General features: G+C 37.8%; 1 protein-coding gene across 5 annotated transcripts; it reads left to right on the top strand.

The window, feature by feature from the left end:
* The first annotated feature begins 77 nt into the window (after positions 1-77).
* On the top strand, positions 78-23,088 carry kif20bb (kinesin family member 20Bb). 5 transcript variants are annotated; one of them, XM_048170592.1, is made up of 31 exons: positions 78-200; positions 429-542; positions 642-731; positions 996-1,115; positions 2,619-2,757; positions 2,944-3,128; positions 3,241-3,295; positions 3,391-3,588; positions 4,501-4,612; positions 4,714-4,785; positions 4,861-5,010; positions 5,108-5,270; positions 5,397-5,678; positions 5,777-5,913; positions 6,230-6,359; positions 8,052-8,256; positions 8,329-8,390; positions 8,505-8,624; positions 14,384-15,441; positions 15,606-15,744; positions 15,871-15,957; positions 16,047-16,107; positions 16,212-16,334; positions 18,305-18,408; positions 18,486-18,605; positions 19,609-19,773; positions 19,909-20,103; positions 21,701-21,775; positions 21,869-22,007; positions 22,113-22,249; positions 22,743-23,088. In XM_048170592.1, the coding sequence occupies exons 2-31, from the start codon at positions 441-443 to the stop codon at positions 22,827-22,829; spliced, it is 4,812 nt and encodes a 1,603-aa protein (XP_048026549.1). In that variant the 5' UTR covers positions 78-200; positions 429-440; the 3' UTR covers positions 22,830-23,088. The 5 variants fall into 5 exon arrangements, with proteins under 5 accessions (XP_048026549.1, XP_048026548.1, XP_048026546.1 ...); XM_048170591.1 differs by having other exon boundaries at positions 15,835-15,957; positions 18,489-18,605; positions 19,912-20,103; XM_048170589.1 differs by having other exon boundaries at positions 15,835-15,957; positions 18,489-18,605.
* Positions 23,089-24,293: the final 1,205 nt, after the last annotated feature.

The raw sequence follows: 24,293 nt of genomic DNA, 5'->3' as shown, positions 1-24,293 counted from the left end.
TCATAAAAGCCATTTCTTTCCTTAGTTTCGTTACTCCTGTCAGTTAATCAGAACTACAATTCAGTGAATTTCCTCTTTTGGGGGCGGAGCTACGTCTGTAGCGAGCTCTCCGATTGGTCCGATTTGAACAGAGAACCGCGACGGCAGGAAAGAAGCATGTTAGCAATGTAAACGGGATAAACAAAAGAAAATATTAACAAGTAAGTGAAATTAGCGATAATGAAAACACATAGGTAATACTTTAATATTCTTACATGTAATTCAAAATCGATTCTTAGTTTAATAGGATAATATCTCAATTATGAGCTCGTAACACGTTAAATGGTCGTTGTGTCATTATTATTTTATTTTTTCTTGCTTGTAGCCACTTAAATATTTATTATCATATAATAATAAGATGTTTAGCTAAACGTCAAACAATCTGATAGGCTTTTTTCAAGATGATGGAATCGTGTTTAAATCACAAGCCTGAGAGAGTTGGATCTATAACGGTTGAAGATCTCAGGAAAGATCTCTTCTCCGAGTTCTCCAAATTATCAAGGGTATTTATTATTACCAGACATAACTCATGTTTAAAGCCATTGAACCTGATTTTTAGGCTGTAACTGTTCTTTTATTTTGCATATTTCTATTTCCAACAGGACTCCGTATTGCTTGAAAAAGAGAATTTGCAGGTCTATCTCCGTGTACGTCCGTTCACTTCCGCAGAGATCGCAGAAGGACAATCACAGGTGCCTGAAAAATTTTAAACTAATATTTCACAATATTTTATAAACATTTTTTAGAAATTCTGTCACAACAACCCACATGTTCCAATACCTGTATAACCATCTTCAAAAAACTGTTAGGTTGAAATACAGCCTCAGTTACCATTCAATTTTACAATTTGGAACAACATGAGGATGAGTAAATGATGACAGAATTTTCATTTTTTATTGAACTATCACTTTAGTGTCCCTAATGTTATTTGTTATGATTGTAATCTCTACAAACAGGAGTGCATTTCTATCGAGCCTCCAGATACTGTGATTCTTAAGGCACCTAGAGCATCTCTGACAGCCAGACACAGTGAGAGATTCGGCCCACAGCTGGCACAACGATTTCAGTTCTCACAGGTATAAGGAGGACGGCCACAGTCACCTCTAGCATTATCATTTATTGTGAACAGGCTTTGAAAAATGTTTTTTTTTTTTTTTTTTTTTATTATTATTATGCAAACAGACAATTACAATATTTACAGAAGACAAATTAAATGCAAAATACAAATACAAAGACCAACAAAACATATGATTTTGAGTATGGGTGTGGTGTGTGTGTGTGTGTGTGTGTGTGTGTGTGTGTGTGTGTGTGTGTGTAAGTGTAACTGGGTGTGGGAGTGGAAATATTTGAATAAAGGAGCATGTAAGGAAGTACAACAGACTTAACCAGAGTTTAAAAAAAACAAATATGTATATATATATATATATATATATATATATATATATATATATATATATATCAAATATATATTTGAATCATGAAAAATGTTATTAAAGGTGCCGAAGAACATGTTTTCAAAAGATGTAATATAAGTCTTAAGTGTCCCCTGATTGTGTCTGTGAAGTTTCAGCTCAAAATACCACATCGTTTTTTTTTTTTTAACTGCCTATCATTATAAATGCGCCGATTCAGGGTACGCGGCCCCTTTAAATCTCATGCTCCATGCCCCAAGAGCTCGCGCTTGCCTTTTAACCACCATGAAGCGACACAGTGCTTACATAACAGTCTTACAAAGGTTCGTACGCCATGTCTAATCCAATATTTGCATATGCCAGCTCATGTTCAAGCATTAGACAAGGGCAGGCAGTATTAACGTCTGGATGTGCACAGCTGAATCATCAGACTAGGTAAGAAAGCAAGGACAACAGATTTAACAAAAAACATGGCAGATTTAGAAAGCAATAATAACTGACATGATCCATGATATCAAGATATTTTTAGTGATATTTGTAAATTGTCTTTCTAAATGTTTCGTTAGCATGTTGCTAATGTACTGTTAAATGTGGTTAAAGTTACCATCGTTTATTACTGTATCCACAGAGACAAGACTGTCGTTATTTTCATTTTTTAAACACTTGCAGTCTGTATAATTCATAAACATAACTTCATTCTTTATAAATCTCTCCAACAGTGTGTAATGTTAGCTTTAGCCACAGAGCACTATCAAACTCGTTCAGAATCAAATGTAAACATCCAAATAAATACCATACTTACGCGATTAGACATGTTCCATGACGAACACTTTGTAAAGATCCATTTTGAGGGTTATATTAGCTGTGTGAACTTTGTTTATGCTGTTAAAGGCAAGCGTGGGCTCCGTGGGCGGGGAGCGTGAGCATTTAAAGGGGCCGCAGCCTAAATCGGCTCATATTTAATGATGCCCCAAAATAGGCAGTTAAAAAAAATTAATTAAAAAAAATCTATGGGGTATTTTGAGCTGAATCTTCACAGACACATTCAGGGGACACCTCAGACTTATATTACATCTTTTAAAAAGACGTTTTACAGCACCTTTAATTTCTGGGTGAACTAACTCTTTAAGTGTTTCTGCTGTAACGATGCTGAATTCATTTTTTTAGGTGTACGGTCCAAAAACAACTCAAAGACAGATATTTGATGGAACAACTAAAAGCCTTGTGAAAGAAGTCTTGGACGGAGGGAATTCCTTGATCTTTACATATGGAGTTACCAATGCTGGGAAAACGTTTACTTTTCTTGGTAATGATTTTGAATGAGATGTTTGTAATGTATCTACAGCTATGGAAAAAATTAAGAGACCACTTAACATTGATTTCTGAACTTGGAGTGGTCTCTTAATTTTTTCCATAGCTGTATGTATAAAATGTATGTATAGGTGTATATTAACTCATTTTTATGTCTATTTATGCTACCTTTATGTTATAGGCCCTGAATCAGATGGTGGAATTCTGCCCAGGTCATTGAATGTGATCTTTAACAGCATAGAAGGCAGAATTTATTCTCAAAATAACATCAAACCTCACAGATGTGTCGACTTTATGAGACTGACTAAAGAGCAGCAGGATGAGGAAGCTACAAATAAGAGAAATCTTCTTCGTCGATTTAAAGATGTACATTTTTTATATATATATATATAGTTACATTTTTTTTAATATACCATTTTTAGTACAGAGAAGCATGTTACTAATACTCACATAATGGCTGTTTCTTGATGTTTATCAGAATGACTCCCAAAAAATGCTGTCCAGCATGTCCAGCTCTAGTTGTTCATTTGAAAGTAAGCATTATCAAATGTTTTATGTCTTTCTCTATGCCTTTGAGCATTGTTTCAGTAAATGTGAGCTTACACTTTACATTGATTTCTTGTTCCAGGCTCCACTTCTAGTGACACGAATGGGGACAGTGTCTGTTTGGATGAGACCTCTTATGTTAAATACTCAGTGTGGGTCTCCTTTTGTGAAATTTACAATGAAAGCATCCATGATCTGCTTGATCTTGTTTCAAATGGCTCTCACAGAAGGAGTGTTTTGCGACTATCCCAAGATGTTAAAGGCAATGCTTTTGTCAAAGGTAACCAAATAACTTAGAAGACTAAGGGGGCTTTTACACTGGACTCGTTTGCTGCGGTCCGAGCCCAGGCGCTATTGTTCCCGGTTCCCTCCCCCGCTGCGTTGGTCTGGTTTCACACTCAACTTGATTCTGTCGAACACTGGTGCGTTTGCATTCATCTCACGTCATCACAAGTGTGCACGGCGCATGAAAGAAAACAGAACGCGGATCAGTAAATTGTGTTTTTTCTTACTAATTTGTTGCTATTATGGGCAGCAGAGTAAACAACACTTGGGTTTACTGTATGCTCGTTGCATGTAGATGGCTTTCCGCTGTTTGCAAGCAGACTATTTTGAGGAGACCTCTGATTGCCAGTCATTTACTGTTCTGATTGCACTCGCAAAGTGCGAATACACTGCAGGCTCACTCCAGGTAAATCATCAATACTGTCATCTCTTACATGTGTTTTATTGAAGTAAATACATTGTAATTGGCTAAAACGCATGCGCAGGTTACTTTACTTCCTGAACAAGTGTGCACCCAAGTCCGTGTTGCTTTCATATACACGTGAACCGCACCACAGTTTGAATGCAACCAAACTCAGAACCGCCTCCTTCAGGTAGTCTCAGGTTCGGTACCCCGGTGCGCTCCCGGGTTCGCATGACAGCTTTCACATTAGCGATTTTTCTTGCAAACCATGCCATGTTTCGAACTAAACTGCCATTGTGAAAGCCCCTTAAAAGTTCACTTGTTTCATTTTGTGTAGAAAATGTAATAGTGAATCGTTAAAATAATAATTAAATAAATATTTACATTTCAATATTTTTTTTCAATAATTTAATATAGGTTCTTTATCAGGATGTTATCTCTATGGTTGTACACCTATAGTTATTTGGTTATTTATACATTTTGTCTAAATATTTTTTTTCCCAGACCTAAAATGGTTTCAAGTTAACAGTGTAGATGAAGCATTAAAAGTTGTGAAAATTGGAAGAAAAAATCAAAGTTTCTCATCCACAAAGCTCAACACCATCTCAAGCAGAAGGTACTTAATTTTAAACCACTTTAGCATTAATATGTAACTCTCATTATTATTTTCGTACTTTTTAAAGTGATCTGAAATTAAAATATGCATTTTCTCCATAGCCACAGTATATTTTCCATTCGAATCTTGCGGATTGAAGATGTGGGTGTTCCTCGAGTTCAGACAATAAGCGAGTAGGTGACCTCAATCACTGCACTGTTACTCCACTGTTCCACTGTAATTATTCATTAACTGATTCGTTTTTAAAGGTTGTCATTATGTGATTTGGCTGGATCTGAGCGATGTGCAAAGACTCAGAACCAAGGAGACCGCTTAAAAGAAGCTGGAAACATCAACACTTCCTTGTTAACTTTGGGAAAATGCATCAATGCTCTGAGGCTCAACCAAACACAATCCAAGTGAGAGAATGTCCCCTTTTAAAACAATTAATTTGTTTAATGGGCTGCATTAGATGCAAATTTCCTTGGAACTAAACTAATTTGTCTTTTTGTGCAGGTTTCATCAGCACGTCCCCTTCAGAGAGAGCAAGCTCACACATTATTTGCAGGGTTTTTTCTGTGGTCGTGGAAAAGCCTGCATGATCATCAACATAAACCAGTGTGCCTCAATGTACGATGAAACCCTGAATGTCCTTAAGTTCTCAGCAATGGCTCAGAAGGTCTGCAAGGACAATTAATTCTTTTTTTACACTGACAGCTTCATATTATGAGAAGCACTGATTAAAGACATTTTTGTGATTCTTTGCTATATATTTATTTTGTGCTTTGACTTTATTCCCTTTTAGGTAGTGGTCCTCAACCCTAAACCAGCTCCTAGCATTGTGCTCAAGAGATCTGCCAGAGATGTGTCCATGATAATTAATAATGCTGACAAGAAGGATTGGACCAGGAGAAGTTCACTCATGGGATGGGAGATGAGTCTAGAGGATGTGCAAGAGGATGAAGATGATGAAGAAATTGGTGAGGAAGATGATGATGAAATTGGTGAGGAAGATGTAGAGAGTGGCGATGAGAGCATGGAGGACAACACTGTGCTAGAGGCTGCGGAAAGTCAAGAGCTGTGTGAGGTATTCAGGGTTTCTTTTCAATTTTCATGAATTCATGTTTATAGTTTTCAGTGTTGTTTTAAACAATATGAAATACTAATATGATATATTCGCCACAGCTTCAGGTGAAAATCGAAGAGCTCAAAGAGAAGCTGTCCAAAGAGGAGTCTGAAAAATTAACTATGGAATCTCGTATTCGTGAAGAAGTCACCACAGAGTTTATGGAGCTGTTTTCTAATATGGAAAAAGACTACAAGTAAGTCACACACTATTTTACTGATCATAGTGGTGAACTGATTATGTATATTAACAGATGTAGCATTCAGATTGAGCCTGCCAGTTGGGGAATTGTACAGAACAAATTGTTTTTATTAGTTTTATTAGTTATATTAGTTTTTTTTTTTTTTTTTTGGCCATGTTTATGCCATTCTTTTATTTGCATAATTCTTTTAGTGAATAGGGCACTATGACAATGTATGTAGCACAACACTGAATGGGTGCATTTTTAGTGAAACTTTCTTTTATTTTATTGAAAATGAACTAATTTCTGTTGCTGCTTTTCAATGTTTCAGTGAACGTCTCCAAAGAGAGAAAGAAATAATTGAGGAAAGAGCAGAAAGGAGGCTGGAGATACTGAAGAATCTGGTGAACAGAACTATTGGGGAAATGGCCACTGTTAGCACTGACGAGAATGCAGCAAAGGTGAATGCAGATGATTATAATAATATAAAAGAATAAGGACAAGTGCAGTTTACACCCACTGTTATAAGCCTGTGTGCATTTTCCATAGAGATTTTTGGTACCCAAATAATCTACAAACACTGACCTGTGTTTATAGCTGCTATAACAGCATTTCTGCTGTTTGCATCAATCATTTTGGTTCAGGGCCTGAACTTTCTTTAGCTTCCTTGTAACTCATAATCTTCAAACCTGATGGATCTAATGGAGTGGGTTTTTAAAGGGATAGTTCACCCAAAAATGAAAATGATCCCATGATTTACTCATCCTCAAGCCATCCTAGGTGTATATGACTATCTTCTTTCAGACGAACACAAAATTTTTAAAACTTAATAAACTAAAATAACTAGCTGTGGAACTGTGTGAAAATTTCAAATCACAATTATAGTGACCAAAATTATCACGATTATTAATATTATCCAAGTTTTGTTAAAATGAGATGAAAATGTTCAAGAAGAACTGATATGCACAATGAAAACATTTTTATGAACACAGTTTTGTATTTGAAAATCAACACACAACAAATTAAATTAGCAGCTCTATGCATTTTTTAAATGCATAAACATTAAATTATATGACCATCGTTGAAAGACAACGCATTAAAACACAGCGCACATCCATGTCTCTTGTATCACCTCCAACACGCTCTCTCATTTCATTCAAATGCAACTTTACATATTGCGTCTCAGTTTTTGATTGTATTGAAAATGATATCAGAAGACTTTAGTATTAATGCTACTATAATATTGTTGTAGTGATCATCTTGTCTGGACAATTGTTTTGTTCTCTGTACAAAATTGATTTATAAACATCTCAGTTTTATAAGATTTTTAAAACATCTTGGGCCACTTTCTGAGGAATTGAAAAAATTAAAGCAACCAATCATCTCTGTCAAAACAAATTTCAGAAGATATTTATTTGCAAAGATTTAAACTGCCACAATAAGAGAAGGCTATATTCATAATCCATGGCAAAAATACTATTATAAATGAGGTTATTGGATAATTCAGCAGCAAAAATTATTCTTATAGTTATTATTATAGTGGGGAAAACAAACATTTAGGGCCAGATTTACTAATAGCTTGCGTCAGCACAAACCCTCTTTTGGCGTTAAAAAACTACTGTCGGGATTTACTAAAGATATGCAGTGCAAAATTAGCGCTGAAATGGCATGGACTGTTTTTGGTCATTATGTAAATGATTTGACATGCCATACCGATATATCATTACAACCCTAGTCAGGGGTTATTCTTCTGCCGCAAATTGATGAGTACAGCCGTCTGCCTGATATTTTTCTTACAAAAACCCATTGCTTCGCTTCAGAAGGCCTCTTATTAACCCCGTGGAGCTCTATGGATTATATTTATGATGGATGGATACAATTTTTTTTTGGGCTTCAAAAAAGAAGCCTGTTCATTAACATTTTTGGTTGAACTATCCCTTTAATAGCTAATGGTAGAATTTTATGACTGTAGATATAACTGAATAGATCTAGACAAATTTTATAGGTTAAAGACAAAGCAAAAGTGGGTAATCTACCATACCTGTATCAAGGCACACATTTGAACATAATGATATATCTGTTTATGAAAGAAAAGACTAAAAACAGACAACATGGTATTTGAAAATATAATGTTTTCCTTCTCAACATTCTAGGAGGCTAAGATTGAGCTTTTGGACAGCATGATTGAAGCTATGCGAGATGATCTAGCTAAGATAAAGGGAGATGCAGAGGCAGTAAACATGTGCCTGACGAATGTCCCTGAATCACCTGGAACAGTCAGTCATCTGAGAACACAGCTGGAGGAGATGAAAGAGGAGCTTCTCAAAAGTCAACAACTTCTCAGTCTTAAAACTAAAGGTATATTAATTTGCCTTAAAGAGGAAAACTCAATGTTTTGTGACTTAAGTCTAATTATATTTCTGTTTTCAGAGTTTGAAGAAATGTGTGTTCAGGCACAGGAATCAAATGACCAGCTTCTCCAGGCAAATAGGGTAATATGAACTAAAGTTTTATTTTAAATAATCAGAGGTTGTTGTAAATTGATTATTTATATGTACTACATGGCTTTGTGTTGTGTGTTGATATTTTTGTTTGTCTCTTTTTAGAATTATGAAAACCAGAAAGTGAGATGTCAGGAACTCATGTTAATCTGCCAGGAGAAAGATGACATGGTCTCTACATTACAGACTGCTTTGGATCAAAATGTGGAGGCAACTACTAAAGATGTAAGTTTATTATAAATTACCAATTATTAGGGGTGGGAGAAAAAAATCGATGCATCACGATTCTCTCTTAAACGATTCTGGATCGATTCTGAGTTTATTTTTAACCGCAGTTGCAAGGTGACGCTGCGCGTGCTTACAGTGTGTGTCCACCGGCACGGAGCAGAGCGAGCGTTTTCAGTTCATTCATATGGATGTTGAGCTTCACTCTCACGAGCCTGAAGATGCTCAACTTCCATAAGAATGAACTGAATACACTCGCTCCGTGCTAGTGGACACACATCGTCAGAAACAACCGTATTGTGTTTGTTTCCATTTCCTCTCATACACACACCACTCGAACGTTCTATAAAATAATCTTTCATACAGTTTGTAAAAGTAAGAGAGAATTACATGCGCGCCCATTGCGCGGACATTTGCGTGTTTCATCATTGCACAGGATATGCGCTGTGAGACAAACGCGCTTGCAGCTTGCGTTCTTGCCCGCCGATAGGCCCATTTTCCTTACAAGTGCTCTACGAAGGCATCGTTTATGTTGTTTGTAGTGCTATGGGCTTATATTTTATAAATTTGAAACTTACTGACAGAATTTCCACATGCACTTTGTGAAGGACGCTCGCGCAAGTGGCTAAGTGTTTAAATGTAGCTTACTTGCATCTCAAAATGCTTTTATGATGCAAAATTAATGTAAACGCAGTCAATTAGATGTCTTAAGGCAGGGCTATTTAACTGGTGGCCCGCAGGCCAAGTCCAGCCCGCCAATCATCTTCATCCGGCCCGTTGGTACCCACACCACTAATCCTACCCAAGACTACCAAGCGAAGCGTATTATATGCACGTCATAAATTGCGTATCATATGCACGCCATAAATTCCGTATCATATGCACGCCAAAACTCATTTAGGTGTACATTTTTTCTACGAGATTACACGCACGTACTATTGATACGCATTCTCTTGTGATCGGGTTGGGTGGCCGCAGTGGCAGCTGCAGCTGCACTGTTCGTACCATGCATGCTCCTCCAATTGACCTGAGAAACGTTTTCCATGCACATATTTCAGCAGGTATTATGTGTGTCCCGTATTTCTGTTGACTGAACCAGCGATAGCAATCATTTGTGAATTAATTATTCTTTTGTCTCGATTCCTTTCTTTTCTGTGAATTGGCCAAACACGCTTGCATAACTATCTGAAATGATTTGGATTCGTTCGGAACCGCTCTGTCACTGAATCATCTGTAGTTGTTTCTCGGTCAGTAACAACAAATACAGAACAAATAGCGCTGTTTTCAGGCGTTTCACTAGTTTACTTAGCGCTACGCAGCATGGCCCAGTGGATAACGGAACGAAAGCTTAAAGGAGCAGCGTTTATTCCCGGTCATCATTATAAAACAGCGTTGCAACGTTTTAATTCAACATACACATCTCAGTTACAAACCACAAAACACTCAATGATTAACGTCTCGGTTACAAAGGTAACCCTCGTTCCCTGAAGGAGGGAACGGAGACGTACGTCGGACAGACCGACGAATAGGAATCTCGCTAGAGAGGCCAATCTACTTCGAGTGTAACTAAACGAGCCAATGCACATTGACATGCAATCATATGCATCAGCTGCTTGCCTCGCAGCGCGGGTATATAATGAGCAGCAGGTGCGTTGCATCTTCAGGTTTTCGCTGAGGAGCCGAACCCAGCAGGCGGCAGCATCAGCAGGACAACGCCTGTGGCGACGGGACGTACGTCTCCGTTCCCTCCTTCAGGGAACGAGGGTTACCTTTGTAACCGAGACGTTCCCATTCAGTCGGTCACGTTCGACGTACGTCGGACAGACCGACGAATAGGAATCCCTACCAAAGCGCCACAGGAGCTGCCCTCTTCCAGCGCTCTGTTGTGAGCCACCTGAACCCCCTTGCCTAAGGACGGTGGGACCGAGCTCACACAGAGAGGGTCGATCACTGTTGTTCCCAAAACCCACTCAGTGAGACAATTGGATAACGCTGGGAAAGCGTCGCCTTACATGAGATAAGGAACGCTGCGGAAGCCATATCCTTCCCGAAGGAGTTATATGGATAAGTACATATGGACTAACCTTGTAGGTTGTACAACATATGGAAGAACTGGGGTGACCGTATTCAGGCAGTTCAACACCGACCGAGCACGTTCCTCTGTGAGGCGTGCTATCTGTTCGACCGAATCCAACTCCATACCGAGAAAAGAGATCCTCTGCACTGGGGCGAGTTTGCTCTTTTCCCAGTTGACCCGAAGCCCCAACTGGCTGAGGTGACTGAGCACCAAGTCCCTGTGTTCGCACAACTGATCCCGAGACTGTGCTAGAATGAGCCAGTCGTCTAGATAGTTGAGAATGCGAACACCCTGTTCTCTCATGGGAACAAGGGCTCCCTCCACGACTTTCGTGAAGACGCGGGGAGACAGGGCCAGCCCGAAGGGTAGGACTCTGTACTGATATGCTCGACCTTCGAACGCGAATCTCAGGAATGGCCTGTGTCGCGGAAGAATCGAAACATGGAAGTACGCGTCCTTCAGGTCGATCGCTGCAAACCAATCTCGGGGACGGATGCACTCGAAAATGCGTTTCTGCTTGAGCATTTTGAACGGTAGCTTGTGGAGGCTCCGATTCAAAACTCGCAGGTCCAAGATCGGTCGTAACCCGCCGCTTTTCTTGGGTACAATGAAGTAGGGGCTGTAGAACCCCGACCTCAAATCGGCTGGAGGGACCGGCTCTATCGCGTCCTTCGCCAGTAGGACTGCGATCTCCGCACGCAGAACAGGGGCATCGGCATCTTTCACTGTAGTGAAGAGGAGTGCAAGAGGGGTGAGGGTTCCTAGGGGGTTGGTTCCCCGAAGGAAACGCACTCACCGTGATCCTCAAGTCACCAGCCCCGCCGCCCGAAGCAACCCTCTGAGGAGGATTGGAACGAGGCGTCGGGACCGGGACTCCACCCCTTTGCAGGAAGTGGAGTCTCGACCGCAACTCCGCGGCAGTCATCTTCCCACAATAGGTACATGACTCGTCCACAAACGGCGCCTCAGCGTGCCTTAAGCCCAAGCACGCGATACAGCGTTGGTGACCATCCCGAGGCGCCAGGTAACAACCGCATCCAGAAACACACAAGTAGAACGACATCTTTAAAAAGACGCGAACTACTTGTGTAAGCTCTTTCAAGGACTGACTCTTTTAGGTGCTGAAGCACGCAGGGGAAAAGCCGCTGCAACACAGACAGGGAAATGTGCAGCCTGTCGTGTGCACTCTCCTTGAAGGCGCTCTCTTACCAGCTGTAACAATAGCTTTTTAGCGCTCTAGGCGCACCGTTTCACCAGCCGTGAGAACGGCCTTCACGATGACTACAGCTTTTTGCTCAAAATAAAAAGGCAAAAGGAAAAACAAAGGAGAAAATCGGCCCTGCTGCTGCGCTGTCCGCCTGCACCGTAACAAAGAGACGTCTCGAAGAGCTGACTCGTTTTCCAACACTCGTGCTTTCAGTAGCTTTCTTCACACTGTTGCAGAAGTTTGGCTCCGAAGCGAAAAGCTGAAGATGCAACGCACCTGCTGCTCATTATATACCCGCGCTGCGAGGCAAGCAGCTGATGCATATGATTGCATGCCAATGTGCATTGGCTCGTTTAGTTACACTCGAAGTAGATTGACCTCTCTAGCGAGATTCCTATTCGTCGGTCTGTCCGACGTACGTCGAACGTGACTGACTGAATGGGAAACTAGTTTCTCACTGTCAGAATATTTTAATTTAAGCCTATATTAATTATAAATAAAATAATTATTACCAATAAGAAACCTACCCCCACCCCACCCCCCGGCCCTCCTCAACTCTTTGATTTGATAATCCAGCCCTCGAATGAAACTACTTGAATAGCCCTGTCTTAAGGGATTAAACAGACAGGACAAAAACATCTTATATTTCAAAAGAGATCTGTGCATTATTGTGAATGCAGCTTATTCTTCCACTGTCTATAATGACATCAGTAATAATCAAACAACCGTAAAGCTGAGAAAGAGAAAAATCCCTCACAGCTTTTGAATGGAAAAGGTTCAGATACTCTTGTCTACTGAAAGCACTCTTTGTTTATTGCTTGTATTGTTTCATTGTTCCTCTTTATTATTATTTATTAGACTACTTGCTTTTATGTTTTGAAGCTGTTTATAGTCTATATTTAAAAATCTTAACATACAATTTTATTAACATTTTTTTCAAACTAGTATTATTTAAAAAGTACTTATGATTACATAGATCATTGTAGGTGCCTAAAGATTCCCACCCCTACCAATTATACACATCCTTTATTTGAAATCCTTGCTAAATAAAAATATAAATTTCTTTCATAAGAAAAAAAAATCTTACTGACCCCAAACTATACATGTTGACCAGTTCAGTCAGGATTTCTCTTCATGGAATAATCTCTGAGAAAGAGTGGTGCCCTACAAATAGGACTGACTGAAAATGAACATTCTGTCATCATTACTCATTTTGTTTTAAACCAAATGAGTAGGCTGGTATTTTTTCTGCGAACACGAAAGGAGAATTTAAGTATCTTCTTTTCAACCAACAAGAGTTTATAGTGACCAGGATCTGTCAAAATCCAAAAGGACATAAACTTAGCTCGTATTGCTTATTTTTACTATATTTATTCAATATGTATTCAATAATTCATTCAATAGCGTTGTGTCTGAAAAAGTAAACTTTCACTGAAAAATAGGATGAATTTTTTTTTTTTAAATTGAATTTTAGTGACACCAATTCCGATTCTGCTTATCGATTCCTAGTTTTGATTCCAATATGGTAAAAAAGTAAAACATTTAGATATCAAACATATTTGTCTTTTTGCAAAACAGTTGTTGCAGCTAAATGCCATGAAACAAAAATCAGCAGCCTAGAGAACAACCAACTAATAAACTAATATAAATTTCAAACTTTATTAAAGACAAGTATACAGTCAGTAATACAAATAAGCAAATTAGCAATAGCGCTAATAAATACAACTTGACAAAGATCAGAAATTAAAATCGAGTGTAAAATAACACTGGATAGTTTTCTTTTTATAAATAAAGTATAGATGAATCCTTAATACAGTTACAAAAGTTATTCAGTCAAATCAGTGAGTGATTTTCTTTTTCTTTTTTTTGTTCTTTGATTAACAGTAATGACACAGACAACAGCAGGTTTATTAGGCTGCTGTCACTTCAAGACCAAATGCATGGATCCAATAAACTGTTACACATGCGTTTTCTTTCTCAACTGTTTATGTTCACTTAAGACATAACCAACTGTGTTCATTGGGATATTTTGATAATTTTGTGTATTTGTCCATTCAAGCGCAAGAAGATGCAAAAGAGAACTCAATTCAGTATTTGCATGCCGAATTCAGTTCTGCTCAAATGCTCACAGGAATAGATAAGTGGAATCGGAAATTTTATTTTATAACAAGTATCTGATTCCTGACCTTAAGTATCGTATTCTAAAATTGGAATCGTTTTTCGATTACCAACCCTACTGAAAATCCAGTAGTAGTTGTGTGAACTTTTATGGTGTTTTTGTCTTGTTTTAGAGTTTGACAGACATGGTCACTATGAACTATCAATGTATTTAAAAGAAAATTAGAAAATTAGAAAATTCTCTTCAAAAGTAATAGCTTTCCTTTAACTTTTATGAGGTCATACATACAAAATACATTAAGTTATACATTTGAACTGTAATGACCCATGATTTTTCTTTTGTTTTCACATGTACAGAGGGACTTAATTAACAATATCAAAGAAGAAATCCTACATTTCAGAAACAACTGCAAGTGTTTGCTGAATGAAGACTCTGAACCAAGAGAGGAGGAAATGACAAGTCAAGAAACTCAACAGCTTCTGCAAGAACTGAAAATGAAAGATGACCGGCTGAATGAACTTAACCTTGAGAACTGTTCACTTGAAAAAAAACTGTGCAATCTCTCTGATAGACTGGCAGAGCTGACTCGTGCACATGAAGCCACTGTGGCGATGGAGAGAGCAGAGGTCAGCAAAGTCACAAATGAGAACAAGGCTCTTGCCAATGAGTTACATGTACTTCAGCAGGCAGCCAATGAGATGAGCTCAAAGCTCAAAACTATCCAGATGGAACTGAGCACTCAGACAAAGATGGCCAGTGAGCTTTCAGAAAAACTTGATGCAGCCAGAGCTCTGATTAAGCAACATCAAGCAGAGTCTTGCAGTCAGTCCAAAACCATTGAATCCTTAATGACGGAGGCAGATCATTTGCGTCAAGAACTCAGTGCCCGCCAGCTCTCACATGACAAAAACGAAGCTGAATGTGAGAGGATGGTGGAGTTATCTCAGGAGAAGAGCAGACAGATCAGTGACCTGGAGCAGGAGGTCAGCCAGACCAGAGCGAACGTGTGCCAGCTGGAAGAGCTCTGCACTCAGCTTAAATATGAGCGAGATGCCCAGGCACAGGAATACCAGAGCCTACTGAGCCGTTATGAAGCTCAAAAGTTTGTCATGGCCCAAATAAGAAGCAACTCTGAACTCCTGGAAGAGCTGACCGCTCTGAAACATCAGCAGGGGAGGAAGGAAGAACAAGAGCAAGACTCCAGAGATGATTGCTGGGAAACTCTGCAGGAAAAATTAATGCAAACGCTGAGCAAACTGAACCAACGTGAGGAGGTTCTGAACGTAGTGAGAGCGATTGTAGAAAATGAGATCTCTAAGGCAAGAGATGAGGCCAAGAGGAGAATAACTGCAATGGAGAATGATCTGGCCCATAAAGATGCAGAACTAGAGATCAAAGCCCAAGAGCTTTTGAAGTAAGTCCTCATTTCTTATCCAAACTTTCTGATTACACAAAAAGTAGGTCCTCAATTCTGTTGAGTGTCTTGTTTGATATGTATTATATCTTGCATGAATACTCTTTCTTTTCATGGTTTAATAAACAGCTGATCTGAATGACCTTGCTTTGGTCTTGTTACAGGTCGAGAGAACTTGTGACTGATGGACTTGATAAAATCAAGATTATGAGTTGCAAGTTGCAGCAGGTGGAGAGGGAGCGATCTGATGTCAGTGATCAGTTATGTGAGGCTAATTTGCAGAAAGAACAGTTAGAGAAACAGGTTGGTAAAATCACCATTTTTGTCTGTTGTTAGTGTGCCTAATGTGATTTAAACAAGTTTTTTTAAATAGTGCTTTGTTTATTCCCTCAGATTTTGATCTTGAGTGAAAAAAACAAAATGTTTCAGCAGAGACCATGTGAAGCGGAGGAGATGAGGGATCAGGCTGGACACAGATTGAGCAGCACAGAGCAAACTATTGATCCATTGCAGACTGTGAGTGCTGCTCTTTCCCTAAGCTTTGTTCAGTTTGTGATGTTATCAGGTCTTAGATGCTGGATTATTCCATTTCCTTTCACTCACAGGTGCAGTCAAACCATGTAATAGAAGAAGAAAACATACAGCCTTTCAAAACAACCTGTCAAGGTAACCTATGTGTCTTTTTATTTATACCCTTTTTCCACAATACTGTTTGGTGTTAACAAAATCGGCTTACGTTTTGTCCTTAATAAGACTGATTTTGCTTCTAGATCTTTTGGCAGAGCAAAAGCTGATTGAGGAGACGTGTGAAAACTTAAATAAAGTGTGCACACAGACAGATGAGGAGGAATTGCTGGAGGCCAGACTGAATGAGAATGAATCCATAACCGAAGGTGACTGAGTCTCAAGTTGTAATGAGTTCTAATTGTAATTCCTATAAATCTCTAACGAAGTCAGTAAGATTCATTGTAGGGATTGCAAAATTACTGTTATTTTATTACTAGGACTGTAACGCGGACTGTGCGATTAATTTTTTCATTTTAACTTGTTAAAAATATTTAACTCAATTAACACTGCATTTGTTTTTTTCCATTATAATTTGGGTAGTGTTACATTATATGATCACACTCTTATTCATGCAAATGCTTTTAAACCATTTGTCCCACTTTATATTAGGTAGCCTTACTATGTACTTGCATTAAAAAATAAGTAAAATGTACTTATTGTATTGCAAAACACTTTTGCTGCTGTTGAGGTGGGATACGGGTAAGGTTAGGTTTGGTGGTATGGGTAGGTTTAAAGGTGGGTTAAAGGATTAGTTCACTTTCAAATGAAAATTAGCCCAAGCTTTACTCACCCTCAAGCCATCCTAGGTGTATATGACTTTCTTCTTTCTGATGTACACAATCTGAGAAATATTAATAAATATCCTGACACATCCGAGCTTTATAATGGCAGTGAACGGGATCAGTGGGTATGAGCTGAAGTAAGTGCTTTCATCCACATCTGTCCATCATAAACGTGTACTCCACACGGCTCCGGGGGGTTAATAAAAAAAAAAAAAGCGATGCGTTTGTGTAAAAAAAAAAAAAAAAAAATCCATATTTAACAAGTTATGAAGTAAAATATCTAGCTTCCGCCAGACTGCCTTCCATATTCAAGTTACAAAGAAAGTGTAGACTGGCATCGCGTCAGTTACACTTTTTCCGTAAGTTAAATAGGGAAGGTGTAGGACGTAGCATAAGCTTTGTGAACTGCAAGAGTTTTACGCTTTCTTCATATGTTGAATACATATGAAGAAGAAAGTCATAGGATGGCTTGAGGTTGAGTAAAGCTTGGGCTAATTTTCATTTGAAAGTGAACTAATGTAAGGGATGGGTAAACAGTGTAATTATACATGTAGTTAAAGAAATTATTTACAGATGTATTTACATGCAGGTATTTTTAAAAACACAAGTACAATGTAAAACCTTGTATGTACACAAGTGCATTGTATCAAATGATTCATTTAAATGTTAGTACATAGTAGTTAAACGGTTAGTCCAAAAATGAAAATTCTGTCATTAATTACTCACCCTCATGTCATCCCACACCTGTAAGACCTTCGTTCATCTTTGGAATTAAGATATTTTTGATAAAATTCGCTGGCTCAGTGAGGCCTCCATTGACAGCAAGATAATTAACACTTTCAGATACCCAGAAATGTACTAAAGACATATTTAAAACAGTTAATGTGGCTACAGTGGTTTAACCTTAATGTAATGAAGCAACAAGAATACTTTTTGTGTGCCAAAAAACCCTAAAATAACTTTATTCAACAATATCTAGTGATGGGCAATACCTAGTGATTTCGAATCAGAGGTTCGGAGCATGTATCAAACTGCCAAAACTGTCTCCTCTCCACCAATAAGCTGATGTGTGGTGGGCGTTCTGGTGCAATATGGCTGCCGTCGCATCGTCCAGGTGGATGCTGCACATTGGTGGTGGTTGAGAAGATTCCCCCTTCTATATGTAAAGCGCTTTGAGTACCCAGAAAAGCGCTATATAAATGTAACAAATTATAATTATTATTAATTATTAGTTATAATAATCAAATATGTTAATATTAATTCATTAGCAATATTGACACTTTAATTTTCTGTTTTCTTTCTAATATTCTAATATGAATATTAGAATGATTTCTGGAGCATAAAATGACATTGAAGAATGGATTGCATTTTGCATTGAGAATTGTGAAAATTCCCTGGTATTGGTATCATCTACTGAAATTCTGGTTTCATGGTAACACTAGTTCAGTTACACTTTAACAACGTCTCACCTGTAACGTAACCTTAACACCACAAACATCTCTTTTTCTTCTCAGATCTTGCAAAACTGCAGGAGATGTATCAGAAATCAAGAGTTGGTTTCTCTGATAAACCCCAGCAAGAGGAACAGAGAGCCTGCAGACCTGCAGAAAGCACAAAGGTAAGAGCCTGGAAGTCTTTAATCTCTCTGACTTTTCCTTTTTGGCAGCAGTAGAATAATTTCTTTTGATGTTTCAGCAGCCTAATGAGGAGCAAGGAAAGGGGCTGGATGAGGCAGCCATGGGGGAAGAAGAGAGAGCGGCCCAGGCAACAAGGCAACTACAAGGCAACCAACAGGACAGGCTGCAGCTGGAGCTGGTAATAGGATCAGCATTTCCATCTCTCTCACCCTGCCTTGTTATTTCCTTTTTCACAGGCTTGAGGGCAGGATTTAGCTCAGAATAGTAATTTATTTACACAGCAGGTTCTGAGTTAATATCACTTCTGTGATTCGAGTGACCTGCCAACAGGAGGAATGATAGGATTCCAGCAGGACAGTAATAGCACAGCAGAAAAATGGAATGCGCAAAACTCTTAATTTTTTCGGTTTCTTAAACGATTAATTCACTAATCAGTCTTACCTAAGCCCTGTATAAATCAACTGGGGACAGGATCATCTGACGAAATTAAGTGTACTTTTGTTCATATAATGTTTTTTAGCAAAGGCATGATGAAGTGAAGCAGAATGCAGAGGTCTTGGGTGCTTTTTTAAAATATGTTAGGCTATTTTTAACTTGAAAAGACATCTTAAAAACAGCGTAATATATGATGCAAGTCCAGTGATGTCCATCTCAATGTGTATCGCTGTAAGGGGCAGTGCTTTAAACAGCATTCATTTTGATGTTGCACCTTCTTTAAGAGTATATTACTGGTTACAACTATCAAGTAGTTGTTTGTTGGATCACTATAATTTTCTTTTATGGTTGATAACGCTACCTAGAGAGAAGGTTGGCCGGTACAGTAATAGGTTATTTATTTAATTAATTAAATGAACTCTTCTTTCAGAATCCAAATATTTGCTCAAATTCACCAAATAATAGTAAAATTACATTAATCTGATTTTGGATTTGGATTTTGGCCTGTTGATGAATGTTATTGACCAAAGCCTAATAATAAAAAAATGACCAAATGCTGCCCTGATTATACTGATCATTCTGACCAGTATAACAGCCTATCACTAGTTAAGATGTGGAATTTTTAGAATATTTTAAAATACTTCAAATCAGCAACTATGTTTTGTGGTAGTGCTATAATATGATATTAAAACATTTGAATAAAATAATATTTTTCTGTTCCTTGCTTCCCTGAATACTAATTACAGGAAATGTTAAAGCAGCAGCTGGCTGAAAAGCAGGATACCATTGTTAAATTACCAAGGGAAAAAGGTGATTTGGCTGCTTCTGCTACCCAGAAAGTTGACCGTACCAAACAGACTTCAAACGTGAAGACAAAGAATGAAGGCGATTCATTTAGTCCAACACAAGAGGTCAGTAAAGTGACATTAATGCAAAATGCATGCAGCTCTTAAGAAGTATTAGCACATGCAGAGATGGGCATAGTTCTGGTCTGTATGATAATTGGTTACTGTGCATATATAATATGTGTTGGTGATCACTCAAAGCAGGTTGCAGTACTGGACTCCTCTGTCCTTTCCACAAAGAGCCTCAGAGATGAGCGCTTCCCCAAACCTGAGCTAGAAATTAGCTTTACACCACTTAAACCTGACCGAATTAATGTCAGGAAACCGGGAGAAGAAGAGTCTGTCACGATCAAACTCCGACGTACAGCCAGAAAGAGAAAGAGCCCAGAGATGCAGGTATACAGATAACATATCCTAAACAATCTAGGTTCCCACAATCCTGGAAATGTCAGAGATTTTTAAGCCATTTTCACATCAGGAAAAGTCATGTAAATTTCTATAGTCTATATACATTTTTAGTTACGCTCAGTTCTAAAGTATTTCTTAGGTTAAAATTTACCTTTTTTGAGTGTGATCTCTATAAAATGGATTTTTATTACAAATGGCTGGGAAAAAATCATGGTTATTCACTGGTTAGAGCCCTTAACTACTCTAACCAGTGAATAACCATGATACTAATAGTTTCTTAACTATATATTCATTTATATTTTAAAATGCATATAATTATACCTATTAATCAATTTAAATATTTAATAATGATTGATCATTGTATTTTTTTCCATAGTTGACACATTCAGTAATTTAATGATAATGATAATTATGTTTCACAATAATAAAAAAATGCAAATAAGTTTACTTTTGTTAAAGCTGCAGTCCGCAACTTTTTTTGGTTAAAAATTATCCAAAATCAACTTTTGAACAAGTACATGACCAGCCAGTGTTCAAAACTATCTAATTATCTTGTCTCGATTCACAACAGTAAGCTTGTAATAATGTTTTATAATAAGAGCGACATGGCGGATTTCCGCGGGAAATTCAAGCATGCAGCAGTTCCTCTGTGCGTCATTACATCACGTCCGTAAACAAAGGAAGGAGTCCCGTCGAGTCGGTTATATGGTGACGAAGCTGCCGGTATCGGCATATTTATAGCCTGCTCTCACAGCAGCTGAAATAATTAAACTTATCATTTTGATGGCGGATTGTAATCCAGAAAGGTCCAAATGAACAATCATCAGTGACAACTGGAGATTCACTCGTAGTCAAAAAGCAAAAAAGACTTCAGACTGTGGAGTGGCTACAGAAATTGAAATCTTCAGGTAACGCTAATATACACATAATCATAGCAATGCTGATGTTGTTAACATTAACAATTTGAGAACAAAGTATAACAGTAATAATAATTTGCACGGTTTGACGTGATATGAGCTAAGCGATTGTTAGATTTAATCATCATTGGCAGCGCGATTTATTGTAAGTCTAATGCTTTTTTCCTCAGTTGGTCAGAACAAAAGTGGCAGAAATGTTATTTGTTCAGATGATATTTTCCATTCTTATATTGGTCATACTTTCAAGACGTAGAATCTGTGATTATGAAGTGCAGTATCCACACCGGTGCGGTGACCGACAGCAAACATTAGATTAATCCGCGCTGACGAGCTGTGCCGATGCACAACGCACGTACAGATAACTGTTCCGCATATGACTGCAATCGCATGTTTCAAACAGAGATGGCGACAAAGAGGAAAAACTGCGGACAGCAGCTTTAAAAGGGTGGATTTATAAATAAATTAACTGCGAAGAGAGTCTTTGTGTTACAGCTACTGCGATAATCTTCCAGTCTATTTTTAGATATCACATCCTTATCAAATTTAATGACATTAATTAAACAACTTGAATTAATCACATGCGCTTAACACATTAATTTTGACATCCTTACATGCAATACAACACAAAATCATATAACTTGTATTGTGTGTGTTTGTTGTTGTTCTAGAACTCAGTGGAGTCAGAAAATCGGAAAAACCGACGGCTGAAGGTGAACAACAGGGAAAACTTGCAGTTTGTTGAGGTGACTTTTTTCTGTCTGTTAATATGGTATACCTGTGACATCTTACATCTGTCTCTGTAATGTTTATATGATCATATTTTTGCACCTTACCAGACTCCTGCAGTGCAAGGAAAAAAGGTGAGTCAATTAAAGCAGAAAGACTCTCCTGCCAGCATGAAAGGTAAAAAAGACGGAGCCCTCCAGAAGATTGGTAACTTCATCCAGAGCTCTCCAACCCTCTTTGGGAGCAAAGGTCAGCTCTGGCTCTTAATTTTACACTCAGTCAATGGTATCGATTGGAGCTCTCAGTGTTTCATACTGTATCTCAGCATGACCAAACCTTTAACTTCCTCTTCAGCCAAGAAAATCATGAGCATGGTGAATGTGAAATCCCCTGAACTGCCAAATGCTTCTGAAAACAACAAACCAAAGAGATCCAAACGAAAGCTCTTCAAGACTCAGGTTTCCTCCCCGCTGGACATCCCCTCTCATCCTGTAAGTAGTGTTTCTGCCATTGAGATGAATTGGAAAAAGTGTCCCAATCAACCTAAATTCATAGTTCTATTCTGAACTAATGGGCACTAGATGTTTTAAACATTAAAAAGGTATGTAAAAAATACTTGGTGAAAAGTTTCACAGTATATTGAAACACTAACATTACCGCCACATTCAATTTTTAATATCATTAATATTTATATTTATAATTAAATATTATTCTTCCATATTTGACATTGCGTTTGATTATTTTAAACTTTTAGTATTAAAACGAGTGTTTAAAGCAGTAATTTCTAAGGCTTTGTTGAACATTTAAAAGAAAAAGAAAAGAAATCTGATACATGATACATATACGTTGTTTGAGATGTTTGCTGTGGTATGGAGGTGCAGTATTCCATTTATTTGTTCAGGTCTTAAAAGGTTTTTAAAGGCATTAAAACTGCAGCAAGGCTGCCAGGTAAATGTGTATTAAATCCATAAAATCATTTTACAGGTCATTGGAAGCAGTGAAGATGATAAAGAGAGCGATCATCTCATAATCAAGAGAAAACTCAGAACAAGAACTGCAAGGAGATGTTAATTTGATGGATTTAAGTTATTTTGCTTTACTTTTTTTCTAAATTGTCATATTTTAATTGTTTAATACCTAAATGTTGTTGAACAATTCATATTTGTTTTATTAACTGGAAATGTTTGTAAATATTTTATGTATGTAGCTCGCAACATTTAAAAATGTTTTCTAAAAAAGTTTTCTTTTTAAATTTAGCCTTTTATTTCCTGTGGTTATTGGACAAAATATGACAAACAAAATGCTGTTCATTAAAAAAATGCCTAAAAGCAGACATCGTTTGGGTTGCATTTCTTATGCTTAAAGGTGCCCTAGAATTAAAAATTGAATTTACCTTGGCATAGTTAAATAACAAGAGTTCAGTACATGGAAATGACATACAGTGAGTCTCAAACACCATTGTTTCCTCTTCCTTCTTATATAAATCTAATTTGTTTAAAAGACCTCCGAAGAACAGGCAAATCTCAACATAACACCGACTGTTACATAACCATCGGGATCATTAATATGTACGCCCCCAATATTTGCATATGCCAGCTCATGTTCAAGGCATTACACAAGGGCAGGACGTCTGGATATGCACAGCTGAATCATCAGACTAGGTAAGCAAGCAAGGACAACAGCGAAAAATGGCAGATGGAGCAATAATAACTGACATGATCCATGATATCATGATATTTTTAGTGATATTTGTAAATTGTCTTTCTAAATGTTTTGTTAGCATGTTGCTAATGTACTGTTAAATGTGGTTAAAGTTACCATCGTTTCTTACTGTATTCACGGAGACAAGAGCCGTCGTTATTTTAATTTTTTAAACACTTGTAGTCTGTATAATTCATAAACACAACTTCATTCTTTATAAATATCTCCAACAGTGTGTAATGTTAGCTTTAGCCACTGAGCACTATCAAACTCATTCAGAATCAAATGAAAACATCCAAATAAATACCATACTTACGCGATTAGACATGCTGCATGATGAACACTTTGTAAAGATCCATTTTGAGGGTTATATTAGCTGTGTAAACTTTATGTTGTTTAAGGCAAGCGCGAGCTCCGGGGGCGGGGAGCACGAGAATTTAAAGGGGCCGCGGCCTGAATCAGCGCATATTTAATGATGACCCAAAATAGGCAGTTAAAAAAATTCATTAAAAAAAATCTATGGGGTATTTTGAGCTGAAACTTAACAGACACATTCAGGGGACACCTTAGACTTATATTACATCTTTTGAAAACACATTCTACGGCACCTTTAAGAGAGATATATTAGTACTATATGCTTAAAGCATTATTGTCCCTTCATGGTACTGATTTCACTTCATGATATCCTTTAAAAAAAGCTATGAGGAAAACAGTTCCAAACAAGCAAGGTGAATGGGGATGAAGAGAATGTTCCAGATGAATGTTTGGGGTCAACTTGTTGTATGATACTCATTTATTTCCACTGTCAGTAAAGGGAGGGTGGTTGTCATCAGA

Source organism: Megalobrama amblycephala, linkage group LG20, assembly GCF_018812025.1.
Source record: "Megalobrama amblycephala isolate DHTTF-2021 linkage group LG20, ASM1881202v1, whole genome shotgun sequence".
NCBI classification, from domain to species: domain Eukaryota; kingdom Metazoa; phylum Chordata; class Actinopteri; order Cypriniformes; family Xenocyprididae; genus Megalobrama; species Megalobrama amblycephala.
The sequence above is the reverse complement of the archived record's forward strand: the minus strand, read 5'-3'. Positions and strand labels throughout refer to the sequence as shown.

Excerpts from the sequence above, each read along its gene's own strand:
- kif20bb (XM_048170587.1), top strand. The coding sequence starts at position 441 with ATGATGGAATCGTGTTTAAATCACAAGCCTGAGAGAGTTGGATCTATA. Across the intron at positions 4,613-4,713 it reads AACACCATCTCAAGCAGAAG|CCACAGTATATTTTCCATTC; the intron begins GTACTTAATTTT and ends TTTTCTCCATAG. Across the intron at positions 6,360-8,051 it reads CTGACGAGAATGCAGCAAAG|GAGGCTAAGATTGAGCTTTT; the intron begins GTGAATGCAGAT and ends TCAACATTCTAG.